Raw genomic sequence first — 15,386 nt, 5'->3', positions numbered from 1 at the left:
ACCCGTACCATTGTTGTAGCAAAATTGGATTACTTTGGCAGCCTTCTGCGCGGTACTACGCAAGGCAAAAGAAATTAGCTGCATACACTTCAAAGTAGCGCAGTTAGAATAGTGAACCAAATCAAGCGAAGGGATCATGTTGCAAGGGCACGTCATGCCCTACACCGGTTTGCCTTTAGAATTGTTACTCTTGCCCATAAATGCCTATCTAAAATCTAGGCTGGCCTTTAAATCCTGTGCTCAGACATTGCAATCCAGCAACACCAATTTGTTGACCATCCCTCGAGTAAAACTTGAAAGAGCTGGTAGACAGGCCTTTGACTCAACAGATCCTAATCTTTGGAATAGCCTTCCATTAGACCTGAGAGAACTAAGCTCCTTTCCTCTCTTTAACAAGGCACTTAGGACTGACTTATTTAAAAAATGTGTTGCTGGATTTACTAATACTACCTTAATGGCCTGTCCCTGACTACCTCTGTCTGCCGGTTTCAGTTTCTGGTTTATGAATTTGTCTTTGGCTCTGCAGCGTTTCTCTAGTTGTTGTTTGCTTGTTTCTCTTGTCTTTTTTTTATGTGCGCCTTAATGCGTTTGGGCCCTTGGCACTTTACAAATGAATAAAATGCATACATTTTTATTATTCAAATTAAGGTTTTCTGTGAAGAAAAAGCTTTGTTTCGAGGGGATTGGGTCCTCCGACGTATTCCATATCTATGACAGGTAATCACAACAGCTGTGCTGCTTCGGAAAATTTTCTGCATCAATGACGTCGGTACGCTGTCCTCGAGGGCCTCCGTCAAGCCGACGTCACTGGATGTTATAAGTAGAATTTTGCTTGTCTCTTTTGTTTGTCCCACCCCTATTAGGAAACCTAATTCAGTGTTTGGCAGAAACCTGTGCAGTTCCCTTGGGGAACACTGCAAAAGATTTAAGACTACAGGTGTTGGCAGTAAACCCACTTGGTAGCAGTCTGTACCACCCAGATTTACCTGGTAGCTGTGGCTGAGCAGTCAGACTTCTCTCAAGAAGAGTTAGGCAGTATGCAAAGTATACACAATAGGCACTCGGGCACAATAATACAAGCAAACACTGACCAGAGCTTTGGTATCAAAGTATATAATTATTTATTTAAAAACACACTGTTTGAAACACTCCAGCACTCTTATTGTAAAATATTCTAAACAGAGTTACTATTGTAATATATACACCCCTTTTTCCTTATCAGATAAGTCACCGTAAAACACCACTTATTTTCATACAGAGGTGAGCGCTTAACTAGATGGCACTCCAATAAGTTTGTGAGAAAGAGAGGGAAAAAGACAGAATATGGAAAGGTACACCACTCTAAGATTCAGGAACACTGTTAGCAAGGCAGAAGAGCAAAATTCACTGGTGAGCCAAAGTCCAAAGGCTGGGCCCACTCTTAGAGAGAGCAGAGCACAAATGCGCCCAAGATCACACAGTTACACTAGGCTTTGAAAGTCTTGCAGAGGGTTCAAAAAGAGTTTAGAGGGCTTAGGAAAGTTTAGCCAGGGTGTCCCAGGCCAACCCAGGTTCGAAAGCCCGGGGCTAAATCTACCCCGTACAGTCGGTGGCAAGGGAAGCCTGGCGGGACACGGTACCTTAAGTGGGAAGGATCCTCCAGCGGTGGCAGTTGTTCCTGGCAGTGGGTGCAAGTCGCGTCGTCGTCCAGGGGAAGAGAAGATCTCGACTTGGAGGAAAGATGAAGGTCGTTGCACTACCAGGGAAGAAACCAGCCGCAGAGTTTTCCGGTTAAAAGTGGTACCTTTGTTCGCGGTCGTGGTAAAACGTGGTATCCTGGTTGCCGGGGTGCTTGGCACAGGCAAGGCGGCCACGAGGTACGTCGGGAAGGTGAAAAGACGGTGAAACTGGTTATCCCCACCAGTCAAAGGAAGAAGACTCTCCGGCGGGAGATCTCCTCTGTCGTTGGGAAAAGTGGTGAGACGGTCCAGCAGGGCTCCACCGGTGGTGGTGTCGTGGCAGGTCAGCTCAGCTTCTCCCTCGTCGGATTCTTAGGTCCTGTGGCGACTTCTGAAGTTCCAGTCCCCAAAGCCCTGCTTTTATGCAGAAAACCCCCATTCACTCAGCCTAGGTGTCACTCAAACATGTTAAGTGGTGAGCCGGCCGGCTCACCACTTGGGCCAATCAGGACGGAGTGCGACTTGAGTTGCCTAGGCAACTCAGTCCAGGGTTCCTAAATTCCCCTCAACCCCTCCTAAGTATCCCAGACAGAGTGGCACCACTTTGGAGGGCTTCTGTGGAGAAGCCTGCCAAAAAGTGGAACAAAGGGCTCGACTTGGGTTGGAGTCACAGAAGAGAACACAAACGCCATTTTAGAATCAAGTTTTGGCAAAAAATATCAACCGGAGAATTAATATTAATTAAATAAACCGGCGGTATGTTCGAGGCTACCGTAAATAATTAAATAAAGGTAGTAGCCTAAAACAATGGGAAATCCCATAGGAAAATATTCACGGTTGAATATAAAAAGTAGTATCCACTGCCACCAGCCAAAACTCAATCAGGGGGGACAGAGACGTGCCCCCTCGACTAACAGACCCCGGGGCAATTGAATTGCCCCAGCCAGTACGTCCACAATATGATGGTTTGTACTGGTTCTGTTCAGAATTTAAGACTAGTAAAGTCAATGGTGACTTTGCATGCCCTGGGAGACAGTAGTCAGTCCCAGGGTATGGAGTCTATACTGGGGGGTCATTATGACACCCCTGTGTCACTGCACTGAGGGTGCTGGGTAACACACATCACAAAAACACATGAAGCCCTATGGAGTAAAATACCCCATAGCCCATTAAACACATCTAGATTCAAAGAAACACACTCAAATCATGCCCAAGAGTGAGGGTAAAAGAGTCTCACTCTTGGCAGGAGAAAAAAATAAACCCCAAAAAATCCAGCAAAGCTGCTGGGGGACTCACTAGATTAGGAAATTCAGCCTAAACAGAGAATTCTCCCTAACATTCAGTATTGGATTTAAGTGTCTACTGAACATTTATTTAGATGTGTTTGCTCATAAACCTTTGGAAGCCATAGCAAGTGATATAAAGTTATTTTAGTTGTGCTATGGGTTTTCATTTGAACTAAGATTTGTCTCAGCCTTTTTTCAAAAAGAACTACAACGTAGGTAGAACACTCCCCTGACCTGGATATTGAGCAAGCCTTTTTTACTTGACCGAGCAAAACTATTTCCTTCTATCCAAGTAGTGCTTATTTATTTATTTTTTAATGTCCGCTCCACTTAAGGCAATGTGGCAGTAAAGCTGTCCATGCCTTGCAACTTTGCATTTGAAAGAACTCAATTTAGCATTAGTTGGACATGGACCCAAAAATGGAAACCTATTTTTGTATCTTCTCCATCAGGTATCCATGTTAACCCAGTCAGGACCAAAGCACCCTTGACATCTTTTCTGGGATATGCCCCATTGCTGTTATTTGCAAAGCAGCTATTTGATAGTTCCACCCACTTTGAGAAAAGCCTGCATTATCTTTATTTTAAGGCAGAGTCTGTGAGCCCTTTAGTCACATGACCTCCTTTTCAGCCATTCTAATCAGGCACTGATATATTTCCATACAGTCTGACCAAAGGGAACTGAAACAGTTGAGATTAGGTGGGTGTTGTCAGATCATGGATGCTGTAGAGCCACCCTTTCTCACAGTTCATGGAACTCAATGTGCATTGCACCTCCACCAGTATCGTCCAATGGTAGAGCGTCTGATGCATATGACTGAAGGACTGGGAATATAGCGGTTACTTTAGTAACTAACTGTTAAAGAAAGTTACAGGCGAAGTGCTGTGGGAGTGTTTGGCGTGTTAGTCACAGACTCCTTGGTCTGTCTTCACTTGCACCTGTAATTCTGGGTGTAGTACCTCGCTGCTGCTTTAAAACTTTACCCCACAAGCGGAGTGCTGTGGCAGTGTTTGGTGTGTTTGGCGTCGTTTGGTGTTGTCTGGTGCCACCCAGATGCGAGCAGAGTTCAGCTTGCCATGAGGAACAGGAAAAGCTGACTCGGAGCCCCGGAGAACAGCGCATATGTCGCACAGTTGACAAACCAGTGCGGGTGAGTGCATGTTTGCGACCTGTGCAAAGGGGGCTGTGTGAATTTGACTGATTCTGACTGAGCGGTGAAAGCGGAGGCAGATAACGCTATCCTAGACAACCGTAGATCAAAAAGAGCTAATTACAGCAAGAGCAGGTACAGAGGCCAGAAAGACGCATGGCGTCTATTTACTTCTTCAGAAGTGGAGTCCTGATAGATGATCTCAGGGCACCGAAATATGGCAGTCAGCCCCCTGGCGGGGAATCTGTGTCCGCCGGTGGTGAAAGAACCGTTCAATGCAAACTCTTGACTGGTTCAGGCGCAAGTGCATGACAATGTTACAAATTCAGTGGAAATGGATTCCACATCCCTACAGCCCCAAACAGAGCCACAGAGGGATCCATTGAGGCCAGGGGATACAGGAACCTTTAATGGGGACACCTTGGGCATGGGGGAGTGACTCCGCCACCCAGACAAGGGCAACGGTCAGCTCTTTTATCCGGACTAGAGCTAATGATTACTACAACTACTATGAAAAGGAAAATTCAGGACTTCTTTAAAAAATAAGTAATAGCAGTCTGGGAGACATGGCTGCTGCTAGAATAATGAATAAAGAAAGTTTAATGGATCTGGAAGATCGGGGGGGTTGAGGACCAGACCCTGGTCCATCTGGGGAAGGTGGGGGCAGGAGAGAAGAGTCCCCCCACACCTGGGAAGACTGTCATTTCGGGCGTTATTCTTAAGCCCTATCCCAGCATCAGCCCCTCTCCATGTATCACAACAGGACTTGGACTCTGATTGTAGGCAAAGAGGCACGGATAACCAGAATGGTCCTGCTATCACAGAAGTAACGCTGCAGACCTTGAACTTTGTACTTAATTCATTAGTAAATGTTTTTGAGGAACCTAGAGGAGACGTCCAGGTCCATTCTGGCATCCTTCTGGAACTGACAAAGTAGGTGGGGGCCTGTGACTCCTCTTTGGTAGGCCTGAGAAATGCAATAAACACCACAGTGATGATGAATATTCAGGGGTTGAAATCTGATGTAAATAATCAATCACTTGAGGTAGCGGTTATACAGGCCCAAGCATCAGAGGCGCTCTTAAAACCCGTAAAGATCTTGGAAAACCGCAGTGACTCACTGATCTATATACCGGCCAGAAGGGAAGTGCAGACCTGGCCACAGACCCCCTGACAGAAACCACAGCGATCACAATTTTTGTATAATACCCCGCTGTCAGACTCAGTCCTGGAAGAGTTCCGGCGGCTGGCGTATATGGTGGAACGTGAGGGGGAGCCTGTGCAATATAAAGATAATATAGAGTATGGAGAACTGGCTATACCGGATCTGAATGCCATGACTTCAACAGATCAAGTCCAACAAGATGGGGACAAAGCCAGGAAAAAGAAGTCTGAAAGTAAAAAAGGAGACTGTGCGCCAATAGTGGCAACACCAAAAATCCAGGAAAATTAATAACACTACTACCACAAGCTTCATACAGGCTCTTTCAAATCCGGTTCTGGAAGTCCAAAAATCCAAAAGTAAACTGATAAAACAAGCCAATAGGAATATGAGGTCTGTTTCGACCAAGAGAAACAAAAAGCCAGATTCAGAGATGCATCTAATGGAAGAACCAGCACTTTATAGGATGTTGATTGAATTAAGGTAACCTGTAATTTCGGGGCCAGTGAAAATATTGGTATTCAGACAGAATGGTCTCTGAGCGTGGTATTCAACCTCAGAACCCAGATCCCATTGAACAGACAGCTGGGGATACCAATCAAGCTTGCTCCAATTTTCTTATGAGGCAAAAGTCAATCCCAATGCTTGGTGTGAGAATCAGTCCCTCCAACGATGGACATCACTCCCCCTGTGGTGGTTCATACCGGTGGAACTGGTATTGCGCTCTTTTGCCATTCCTAGGCTATGGTTAAAGTCGACAAAAAAGGGGGCAGAACAGAGGGCCCTTAACCGAACTGCCATACATCAGTATTTAAGGAAATCCCAGGCTTATATCTACTATCGAGTGAGGATATTGAATTTGTTTGTTTTCCTCATAGAGACTCAGTGAATATGCTGGAAACGATACTAAAAACTAAGTTGGCAGCAGATGCAATCCTGGCTGTGAGCCAGGAATTAAAATGCAGGAGCTACGAAGTCTCCATGACACGGCCGGAGAAAGAACCAAAGAGCATTCAGGGGAGGTTAATCGGACTGGCAGACTCAATGGAAGGGCCTGAAACAGTCACACGGAAGGCTTCTCAATCACTAACTATAAAGAAGTGTGTACAAATACTGAACAAAACCAAATCAAAAGTCTGGTCAATGTTGCCTGAAATCTTAAATTAAATATTTGAGAAATTGGGAGTAGGGGAGGAATCTCTCTAGCCTCTGAGGAATGGACATTCGTAACATGGAATACAAGGGGTCCCAACTCCTTTAGAACAAAGGCCACGAGAAATATAATTTTTGGCCAGCATGATTTGATAATGCATCAGGCAACAAGATGTGTATGCTGGGGTATATACTGAGATGGCAGCAATTATACACGTGGAATAGAAAAGAGCAGACAGAAAAGAGGGTTGAAAATGGTAGAACGTATAGGTGTATATCAATCGAATGGTATCATTAATAGCAAACGTTCATTGACAACAATGTGAGTTTAGAGGGCTAGGTCTCAGTTTGTCCCCTAATCTATCTACAGATCCGCCATAAGGATTATCTCCACGGCTGAATATTGGAGCTGCGGTAATTAACAAAGGATTCTATGTCAAATATGATCAGAGACGGATGTAAGTATCTTGACAGCTCCCCTATCAAATAGATTCCCCTTTCCAAAGAAACCCCTATCTAAGGAGTCCCCTTCTTCTTTTTAGGAGTTATTCGGGACTAACAGTTCCTCTTGAATTGTGTTGTGAAGAACCTCTCTTGAAGAAAGAGTCTGAATGGTCTGCAATAAATTTGCACACTGAGATAATTTGAGTAAGTATAATATTATACATGTTTGTTTGTATCTTTGAGGTGGGCAGATAGAGGTGGCCACTATGCATAGATGCAGACAGGATTAATCCAGCCAGCAATGAAAATGGGTGTCAAGAATTATCACTCATAGACATTGGTACAATGATTACTGTTTAGAATCTTTTCTTCACATTAGGTGTGGTAAAAAATCAGAGGGAATAGCCTATGTTAGTAGATATTAAAAATATATTAAAAATATATTTAATATTGAGTCATTTTAATGTGTGTTGATATTGTGTATTGTATTTTAGGTGGTGATACTCACCCTACTTGATGCTTACGGGAATAAGGAAACTCCCTAAAATTTGTCTTGAAGAAGGTTGCAAGAACTAAGGGGCGACAAATGTTGACGTCCCGAAAAAAGACAACCGAAACATGTGTAGACGTATGTCGGTGTGATTAGGAACACACAGACGGAACCATCAGAGGATTGTATAGAGGACTATCCAATCACTGTGTAAATAGATTTAGAGGCGGTCCATGGAGGAGGCCAAAAGATATATATGCCAATGATTTGGTAAAAAAGTAAAAAGTAGAATGAATGGTAGGAGTGAATCAGTACGAGTGGAACTTATAGATATTTGTTTGCCCAAATGTTTTTATTAGTATTCTATATGAATTTTTGATATGCAAATAAGTTTTTAGAAATTGACAATTGAACATTTATTGGTATTTATGAAGAGATAAATGTATTGAGAGGCTATTCCCTGTTCCGTTGGTCCATTTTTGTTGATTATTAGATGATGCCTGGAGGACCAGGGACTGTATTCAGGCACCCCTTTTGTTAATAAAAGTCATGGTAAATCTATATCACAATGCTGAACGGAAATCAATAGCAGCAGTGAACTTCTACTGGAACGAGGCTTGGGTTGACCTGGTCTTATTTTTGGAAAGCTTGACTGAATTACTATTAAAAAAAAAAAACTTTCAAGGGATCGCCTGAGCTTATACTGGTAGAAGACCTCAATGCGCAGCCCTTCATAACCAGTGGGGGAAAAAAGTGAAGATAAATGGTTCTGTAAAAGGGGAACAGTGGCTAACCTACCTTACTGATTGGAACTTGATGATGGTAAATGGTGCTATTAAGAAACGTTCATCAGGCTGTTACCTGGAGTCTGGGCACTTCCTGTTCAATATTGGATTATGTGTTTGTCTCCATGTTTATTTGACTGATGTGGAAGCCTCCAGGTATGGGAAGGTGGTAATAGTGATCATAACAGAATCTCTGGATCACTGAATTAGGGGTTCACGAAATTAAAACTAGGTTTGTGCACCCAAGGGGCTGGAAACAAGGGTAAGAATAAACTACTAACCTTCAAGAGACAGGGCATGAGGTTTAATGAGATTCTCTCGAAGATTTGCAGACATGAATGATGATGAGTTGGTTATGGAATGTACATCTGCCAATTTTTTTTATTTTAGAAAAAGACTCCTTCGTTAAGTTCTAAAGGAACTAAGAATAACTTCTTTGCAACTAACGGTATACATGTCGAAGACAAAATCCCTACATAATGAGTATAGAAACTGGTCCCGGCGGAGTCCATGCTCCGAGCACCGGTGAAGGGTGACTCCCGAAATTTTTGGACCCTTGTCAATCGGTCCGAGACCACCCAGCCCCTGGTTCTAAGCAATGTGGTCAGAGAAAGGTATTGGTGCAATCATTCCACTGCTGTGTATAGAATGTCTTCAAATGACCACTCTAATAGTGGGACTTCCTGTGGTACATAGAAATATCAGGAATTAATATCAGAGAAGATAGTTAAGTCTTCATCCTCTAGGGACCCGTGCCCAAATCCGCTCACCAACGCAATCTTGAAGAGCAGTGTTGCAACTTGGTCTAGACTACTAAGGGTACTTTTTGATGAGATCTTAGGAGAAAAATGTCTACCCATCTCCTGTAAATCATAATCATCCCGATTTACCAGGGAGGCGATCAGGCGGATCCTGGTAATTAACACCTGATCACTCCCCTGGATATGGAGAGGAAGATCTTTGCAGGGTTATTATTAAGAGAATTGGAGGGCTGGTCCACAAAATATAAGATCTTATTGACAGCTCAAATGGGTTTCAGGAAAGGACAATCAACCTCCCTGAATGGATTAGTGTTGAATCTAGCCAACGAAAAATCTTGGGTGCAGGGAGTGACAGTGTTATATGGAGCCTGGATTGATCTATTGAAGGCCTTCAGCGCTGGTGGGGGTGGCGAGAGGAGTAAGGCAGGGCTGCCTCTAGCCCCCCTTCTCTTCAAACTCTACCTAGCAGATCTAGATACAGATTTGGCATCTGCTGCACTGGTCGGCCCCAAGATTGGTGACACTCCCATCAGATGGCTGGCCTATGCTGACGATGTATTCCTGTTGGACTATTCACTAGTTTGCCTGCATAGCCTTTTGAGGGCCTTGGGGAATTGCGAAGAGGAAAACGATCTTTCGATCAACAAAAGGAAATAAAAAATAATGATCTGTAAAAGGCCCGGCAAGCAGGCTTGCCACTTAAAGTGGGTTCTAGAAGAGGAGCAGATACCCATAGATAAAAAGGTGATCTATTTGAACTTTAGACTATACTCATTCCCGACACTAACCCAATTGAATTTTAGATCTTACAGAAAAGTCCAATAGATTGGCATGCCAGATGAAAAAAGTGCTCACAAGTTACTGTAAGTTCTCATTGGGACCGCTTATGAAATTCTATGTGGCAAATGTCCTTCCAGCTTTGCTATACGGGATAGACACCAAACCCCTGATATATGGCATATCAATTAGTCGAGAGTGGAGGGTCAACTGTGGAAAAGAGTCTTGGGACTACCTTTGTCCCTGCCAATGGCCATTCTAAGATTTGAATTGGGCCTCGGCTCATTGAAAATATATATGGATTGGTGTCTCATTTTGCTATATAGATTGATCGTTCCACAGGCGAACTCCCTATATGAAAATATTGCTAGTGCATTAAGAACCAATTAATCGGACCTTTTGGTAAAGGTAAAACTCTTGCTTATGGGAGCTTTGTTAGAATGTGATGGCGATATTGATGCGCTAATTGCTAAACCTTTACGTGTAAAGAGTTTGCTTAAGAGACTGGATTGGATGCGCACTATAGACACCATGCACTCACTAACACTGGATAAATAATTTCTTGCTATCAATAAAAAAAAGGAGCTTCCTAGATATCTAAGGCGCTTTCTGAGCTCTAAGATGAGACGAGAATTCTTAACGGTACGGCTTAATCTCATCGCCACTGTAGAAGTCCTACTGGCTCGTAATAAGTCTGGTTTGACCTCGGTAGGATGTCATTTGTGTAAAGAAAATACAATCAAGTCTCTAAATGACTGATGACACCCAAAACTTCCTTTCTTTCTCTTCTTTCTCCTCTGACCTCCACTTTAAACTCTCTTCCTGTCTTACTGCCATTAAAAATATCCCGCTTTCTTTTGCTCATTACTGATAAGACTGAAGTCTTATTCTTTCCCTCCAACACTCTTCCCCCTCCCTCCCTCTCCTCCACCTTTCGTTCACTTTCCCCCCCTCTAATCTTCCCATCTCTGCCCACTCTCGCAATCTAGGCATTCACTTTGACTCCTCCCTCACCTTTTCCCACCACATTTCCCTCACCTCTTGCACCTGTCGCTACCACCTCTTCAATATTCGTAAAGTCTGCTCATCTCTCACCTTCCATGCTACTAAACTTTTAATCTCCTCCCGTATCTTCTCTCGCCTCATCTATCTACCATTCAGCTGTCCGTACCCTCTGTCTCCTTGCCCCTCATGACTCCATTTCTTCTTCGCTTTCCTTTCTTAGCTGTCCTCCCTTTCACTTCCACCTTAAATATAATTTCATCTGTCTAGTCTTTAAATCTCTCCATAATCTTGCTCCCCCTTGTCTCTCATCTCTCCTCTTTCTACACTCCTTCCCTCTCCCTTCGTTCAGCTGACCATTTCCTGCTCACCGTCCCTCCTTCCCCATGTGCCTCCTCCCACTTTCGCTCCTTTCAGCTCATAGCCCCCCTGCACTGGAACTCCTTACCTCTCTCCATCCGCTCTATACCTACCTTTTCCTCCTTCTGCATTTCTCTGAAATCTCTCCTTCTCCATTCCCCACCATGAAACCTTCCCCTCCTCTCATTCTCTTTCCTTACCTCGAATTTTCTCTATGATCCACTCTCTTCCCTCCCATTTCCCCTTACCGTCCCTCATTTTCACCCTATACCCCTTCTGTTTCCTTCCTCCTTCCCTTCCTCACCCCTTCCCCCACAGATTAATTGTTCTACTTACTGGTTTATTGGTTTGTTTCATGATTGTAAATTGCTTGTATTGTTATAATGTTCTATGTATTCTGTTATAATGTAAAGTGCTTTGGATTAAAGCGCTATATAAACACAATAAATACAAATACAATACAATAAAACATATATTGTTGGAATGAAGAGGTTCGTGGGATGTGAGGAGATAATTGTTCTTGCATGCAGGAAACCCGGAAGCTAGACTTCATTCTGACCTGTTCTGGGACAGACTGATAGCCTGTGAAGAAGTTTATGTAGCAATACAAGTGGTTTGGGTACTCCAAGCCCTGGGTTTCATTACCAAATACTGAGTAGTCCAACATGCGACAATCGTGCCATTTGGATGATGCATTGCGATGTATCTTGATTGTATAATAATTATCGTTTGATGATTGTGAAAAATTGAAAATATCGTCTGAAACACAAATAAATATAATTGCTGAGCTGGACATCTTCATAAACATGCCGAAGGTACATTGCAGTACCTGTTGTTCTAATCTTTTGAAGACTTTAAAAAAACGACCTTTAAGAGACTGAAAATGTTTGACCTGCCATTTTCTAGTATAAATCCATCAAAAACAGAGTTGCTACATTGTATTAAAAAAACGTTGTTCCAGTTCAACTCTGGGGGGAGAATGGGCAGGCTTTACATGGAGTTAATACCAATTTGGCAAATTGTGTTTATCAATTTATCAAGTTCATGATTTTTTTATATGTTCTGTGTAATTTAATTCTTTTGTATTCTGTATTTTGTTTGGCATGGTGCATCAGGTTCATCGCTGCCCGTTTCGCTCATTAAAATTGCAAATGTTAATGGTCACTGAGCTAGCTGGGCATGCCAGTAGGCCTGAGCAACTGCTTATTTTTTGTTGTTTTGTCACAGGCCTTCACTTGCTGACTGCTAGAACATGGCGCCCTACTGTGCTGAACACAGTGTCTGAGCTGAGGAGATTCTTCATTGGTGGCTCTCCGGAGCTTGATGATATCACCTATGTGCGAATTCCAGGGACCTTTCAGGCAAGTTTTTACCTGATTAAATGCTTTGTCCTTTCAGGTAAGCCAAGCACTCGATATTGGGTATTTGTTTGTAGGCAGGTAGCAGAGGTATTTTTGTTTCTGTTTAGCCTTTTAAGTGTGCTCATACCTGGTCCTTGTGAGGATGAAAGTTCTAAGCTGTACTTCACGCAAGAGGCCCTAAACTGTTTCCTGACCGATTTACCAGTCCTTTAGCCAGGTAAGGCCACATCTATGGCCTTACCAGGGATGACACTGTGAAGTGCCCCTTGAGAAGAGACCCTTGGGCTCTGAGTTAAGGTGGGTGGCCAAACGTACACGGTTTTCTCTAGAAAGTGAGCGTGCCGCTATCTTTTGGTGCCATCGGTTGGTGACAGAGAATTGCCTTTTTGGGATTCAGCTTGCTATATCATGAAGGATGTCATAGTTGTGGACGCCTGTGTTGGAAATCAAGTGGGAGTTTTTCAGCTAAACTGTGTTCCTTTTGTGTGAAATGAAATGAATGAAGCCATATTTTCCAGGTTTTTGTCTGCCCCAGGAAGGTAAGGGAGCCAAAATCAGATCTGGCCTGATACCCCAGTGATGTCTGTATTCCTGAGTTGTGTGTGTTTTGTAGGACATAACATGATTCTGACAGGATAAGCTAGGAATGACTAAAAAGAAGATGAGTATCAATAAAGAAATTAAAACCATCTTGCTTAAGTGGTGCCCCCTTTCTTAGCCCTCTTGGGTAAGCCTTACACCCTTGATTATTGAAGTCGTTGGCTAATGACAAGTGGGAAAAGGTTCCAGGAAGAGGCTATGAGAGAAAAAAAATGTATTGTATTTTATTTGTATAGCGCGTCAAGCCCTGAGGCAACTGGGCACTTTTCTTGGGTACAGAGGACATAATTATTATTACAAATACAGGCATTCTAAGTTGCATCATTTACAATTACAGTCAGGGTAAAAAAACACATCAATAACAAGCCTGGATAGGCATATATAGGCATAGAAAATACATAGCAGTAGGTATATACAGTAAGGATAGATAACTAGATACAAGACTCTCTAGAGCAAAGTAGTGTTTGTATGTTGGCGAAGAGGCAGCTTCATTTTCGTTCAGACAAAGCCAGGATTTGGCCATATGTCGGAATATATGGAAGGAGTGTTCAAGCCTGATGTTGGAGGGTAGTGCATTCCGAGTTTTGGCTGCTAGGACTGGGAAGCTTTTGCCCCCTGCCTTTTGCAGTTTGAAATATGGTATGATGAGGAGGTTGGAATTGGAGGATCTCGTTTGTCTTAATGAAGGTTGGAATTTGGATTTGTTGCAGTGATAATTTGGTGCTTGATTGTGTGTACATTTGTGTAAAAGGGAGAGAGGTTTGAGTTTGATTCTTTGGTTGATAGAGAGCCAGTGAACACTACGTCTCAACTCTGAGAGATGTCATTTTCTGGGGAAGTTGGTAGCTGCTCTTAAGGCGTTGTTTTGAAAGATTTGTAATTTGTTTAGATTGTGCTGACTGGTGCCCAGGTACAGCGCATTGCAGTAGTCTAGTTTGGTTAGTACTAGCGCCCTAGCCAGGATGATGCAGTTGGCAGTCGTCAAGAAAGGTCTACATGCGTTGATGAGCTTACATGTGTAAGCAGTAGTAGATGCGGTAGTGTTAATTTGTTTGCCGAGCGAGATGGAGGAGTCTGTGTACATGCCAAGAGTTTTGACGTCTTCAGACACATTGATATTGTTGCCATCAATGGTGAAGGTGTTGAATTTGTTGTCAAGTTTGTTGAGTCTAGATTGGGTACCCACAAGGAGGAGCTCAGTCTTGTCGTCGTTGAGGCAGAGTCTTTGTTGTGCCAGACAGGCTTGGATGATAAGATAAATGTCATTGAGATTTTGAGTGTCTGTGTCATAATTGCATGTTAGGTGTATGAGGATTTGCGTGTCGTCAGCATAGTTGGTGTACGAAATGCACAATTGGTCAAGTTTGTCGAAAAGAGGTTTTGTGACTATGTTGTAGAGTGTGGGGGAGACACAAGAGCCTTGTGGAACTCCGCATGTGACAGATGAGGGGGGTGCAGAGGGTGCGAACACTCTGGTTGTTCTATTGTCTAGGAATGACTGGATCCAGGTGATTGCTTCGATGGAGAAGTGGGCTGCTTAGGGGAGATGATTACAGAGGGTTTTATGGTCGACCAAGTCAAATGCCGCTGATAGATCTAGTAAAAGGAGGATGGCAAGATGATGTTTTGATGTTTTCGATTTGGGTTACTAGATCTATTAGGGCTGTTTCTGTTTCATGTCTAGGTCGGAATCCAAATTGGCCTAGCCCTAGCAGATTGTTGCTTTCCAGGTGGTGTTGGATTTGCAAATAGGCTGCCTTGTCTATGCCCTGTCTATGATTTTCAAGAGGAAGGGTACGGTGGTGATAGGTCTGCAGTGGAAGGATTGTTGGGGTCAAGAGTTGGTTTCTTAAGGAGAGGTATGACCCACGCTTCCTTGAGGTTTGTGGGGACGGTATCCGATTTGAAGGAGGCATTGATAAGTGCAGGGCGATCTCCTTTGCTGTTTCTTTAATGATAGGTGCTGGGCAGATGTCATCCATGCATCTGGATTGAGACTTAGTATTACTTCTTCTACTTCTCTGATGCTGAGTGGGGTAAATTTATATAATTTATGTTGGTCAGAGGGTGGAATAGTTGTAGTAGGAGCAGGCAGGTTATTTTTTAAAGTGGCTTTTTTATTTTCAATCTTTTTTTGTAAGAGTTCAATTTTGTCTGAGAAAGCATTTTGGATGTTTTGACACTAGGTAGTGTCCTTCAGGCAAGTTGTAGGAGGGGGTGTGGGTGATTCTAGTTCTTTGAGAATTTTAAACCGTTCTCTAGTGCTGGATTTAGCATTTTGAATGCGTTTGTTGTATGAGTCTGATTTGGCTAAGAAAATGGCAGATTTATAGGTTGTAGCGGCTAATCTGAAATTTTCTTTATTACAGGGTGAAGGGATATTTCTCCAGCTAGATT

At 43.2% G+C, this 15,386-nt stretch overlaps 1 protein-coding gene across 2 annotated transcripts in view; it reads left to right on the top strand.

The window, feature by feature from the left end:
• Positions 1-15,386, top strand: part of MKS1 (MKS transition zone complex subunit 1) — a 927,592-nt gene that overhangs the window by 863,583 nt on the left and 48,623 nt on the right. The window contains exon 15 of one of the 2 annotated variants that reach the window (XM_069614786.1): positions 12,256-12,389. In XM_069614786.1, the coding sequence (XP_069470887.1) occupies positions 12,256-12,389 (134 nt within the window). Of the gene's footprint in view, positions 1-12,255; positions 12,394-15,386 lie in introns of both variants that reach the window. The other variant, XM_069614787.1, reaches the window with a different exon arrangement.

The sequence above is a fragment of the Ambystoma mexicanum genome, chromosome 9, assembly GCF_040938575.1.
Source record: "Ambystoma mexicanum isolate Mex_15411 chromosome 9, UKY_AmexF1_1, whole genome shotgun sequence".
Classification (NCBI taxonomy): Eukaryota; Metazoa; Chordata; class Amphibia; order Caudata; family Ambystomatidae; genus Ambystoma; species Ambystoma mexicanum.
The sequence above is the reverse complement of the archived record's forward strand: the minus strand, read 5'-3'. Positions and strand labels throughout refer to the sequence as shown.